Genomic DNA, 1,691 nt, shown 5'->3' with positions numbered 1-1,691 from the left:
ATAGTTCATCTATATCAATTAAGAGTTATATTATTAAATGTTTCAAGCAAAAAAATACAGTCCCAACAGACTTACAAAAAAAAAAACACTGTCTGAAAAGAATGCTGTGACTATGTGGTCCAATTAAACAAGCCCCAAATCCCCATGCAATGCTGAGGGAGGGAAACATAGAGTATTTAAGAGCAGGGAAGAGTTTGCTCAGTGGTAGGGAAAGACAGAGTAGGGGACAGGTAGATAAGACAGACTGTTTCATGGGAGTACAGGAGAACTTTAAACTAAATATGAATAACAATAATTTTGCTAATTTCTTCTTGATTTTGTATGCTTAATATGTTTCTTATAGGTAATGTTTTGTCATTGTTTTGTATATATTTAAAACGTTTATATTTTTATGTATTTGACATTGAGGTTAACAAGTTTATTTTTGCTGTTTTATTTTTGAAGGTCTGTACTACACACTTTAAAAAAGCAGAATGGGTGACCAATCAAACAACAACTCTTTTACTAATTTCCAGTTAATTGGATTCACAGACCTTAAAGGGTACCGGCCTCTACTCTTCATTCCTTTTTGCATAATCTTAATCTATACATTATTTGCTAATGGCATTTTGATTATTGTCATTGTAAAACATAGAAAATTGCATGCTCCCATGTATATTTTAATTGGACTGATTGCAGCTTTGGGGATTTTTGTGCCCATTTACTTTATTCCAAGGATGTTGGTCGGTTTTTTGTTGGACTGGAATACAATTACACGACATGAATGCCTAATACAAATGTTTTGTATGCATTTTTCTGGTTGTTTTCAGTCCACCATATTGCTTGGGATGGCTGTGGACCGATATTTTGCTATTATTTATCCTTTACGTTACAATGATTTTGTAAATATGACAAACTCACTTATTTTCTCTGCAGTTCTTAGCATTCGGAACGCACTTTGCATTATTGCCATGGTTGGTCTAGTTGTGCCACTTACTTTTTGTAGAACAAATATGATTTACCACAGTTTCTGTGAGCATACATCTGTTGTCAATCTAGCTTGTAATGATATTTCTAAAAACTATTTAGCTCTTACAGTAGCTTTTGGTCTAACATCTGCTGATTGTTTTGTGATATTCTGCTCTTATGTCATCATTTTTGTAGTTATATTTCGCTCTCCTTCTGGTGAATCCCGCCACAAAGCCATCCATACATGCACCACACACATAATGACCATAGTAATAGCCTATATTAGTGTTACTGCTGCATTTGTTGGGTATAGAGTAGCTACAATACCCCGAGATATCCGTATCTTAACAAGCACAATGTATCACCTTGTTCCTGCAATATGTAACCCTATTATTTATGGTCTCAGAACCACAGAAATTAGAACTCAAATTGTGAATCTTTTTAAATTTAATAAAGTTACTACATATTGATTGTCAAATACAGTCCATGCAAGACATTTATAATAAGAGTTTTGTCATTTTCTTCTGCAAAAATGTCTATTGTAGCTTTTTTTTCTCTGTCCAGGATGTCGAAAAGAAAAATTTCCAACCAAATTCTTTTTTTTCTAGTTTGTTGTTCACCATATTGTCACGTTTTATGTGTTTTCATTCATGTCTGTATTTCTAGTCTTGTGTTTTGTTGTAAGTGCGTCGATTGGTTCTGTCATCCTCAGGTTTCCCTGCCTGTTTGTCACCATAGTTACA

At 33.8% G+C, this 1,691-nt stretch overlaps 1 protein-coding gene across 1 annotated transcript; it reads left to right on the top strand.

The window, feature by feature from the left end:
* Positions 1-345: 345 nt before the first annotated feature.
* or55c1 (odorant receptor family 55, subfamily C, member 1) lies at positions 346-1,430 on the top strand. The gene has a single exon (XM_056262560.1). It carries the CDS (start codon positions 474-476, stop codon positions 1,416-1,418), a length of 945 nt encoding a protein of 314 aa, XP_056118535.1. The 5' UTR covers positions 346-473; the 3' UTR covers positions 1,419-1,430.
* Positions 1,431-1,691: the final 261 nt, after the last annotated feature.

The sequence above is a fragment of the Rhinichthys klamathensis genome, unplaced genomic scaffold, assembly GCF_029890125.1.
Source record: "Rhinichthys klamathensis goyatoka isolate OS25496 unplaced genomic scaffold, OSU_Roscu_1.1 h1tg000194l_1, whole genome shotgun sequence".
NCBI classification, from domain to species: domain Eukaryota; kingdom Metazoa; phylum Chordata; class Actinopteri; order Cypriniformes; family Leuciscidae; genus Rhinichthys; species Rhinichthys klamathensis.
This window is presented reverse-complemented; position numbering and strand designations above follow the sequence as displayed.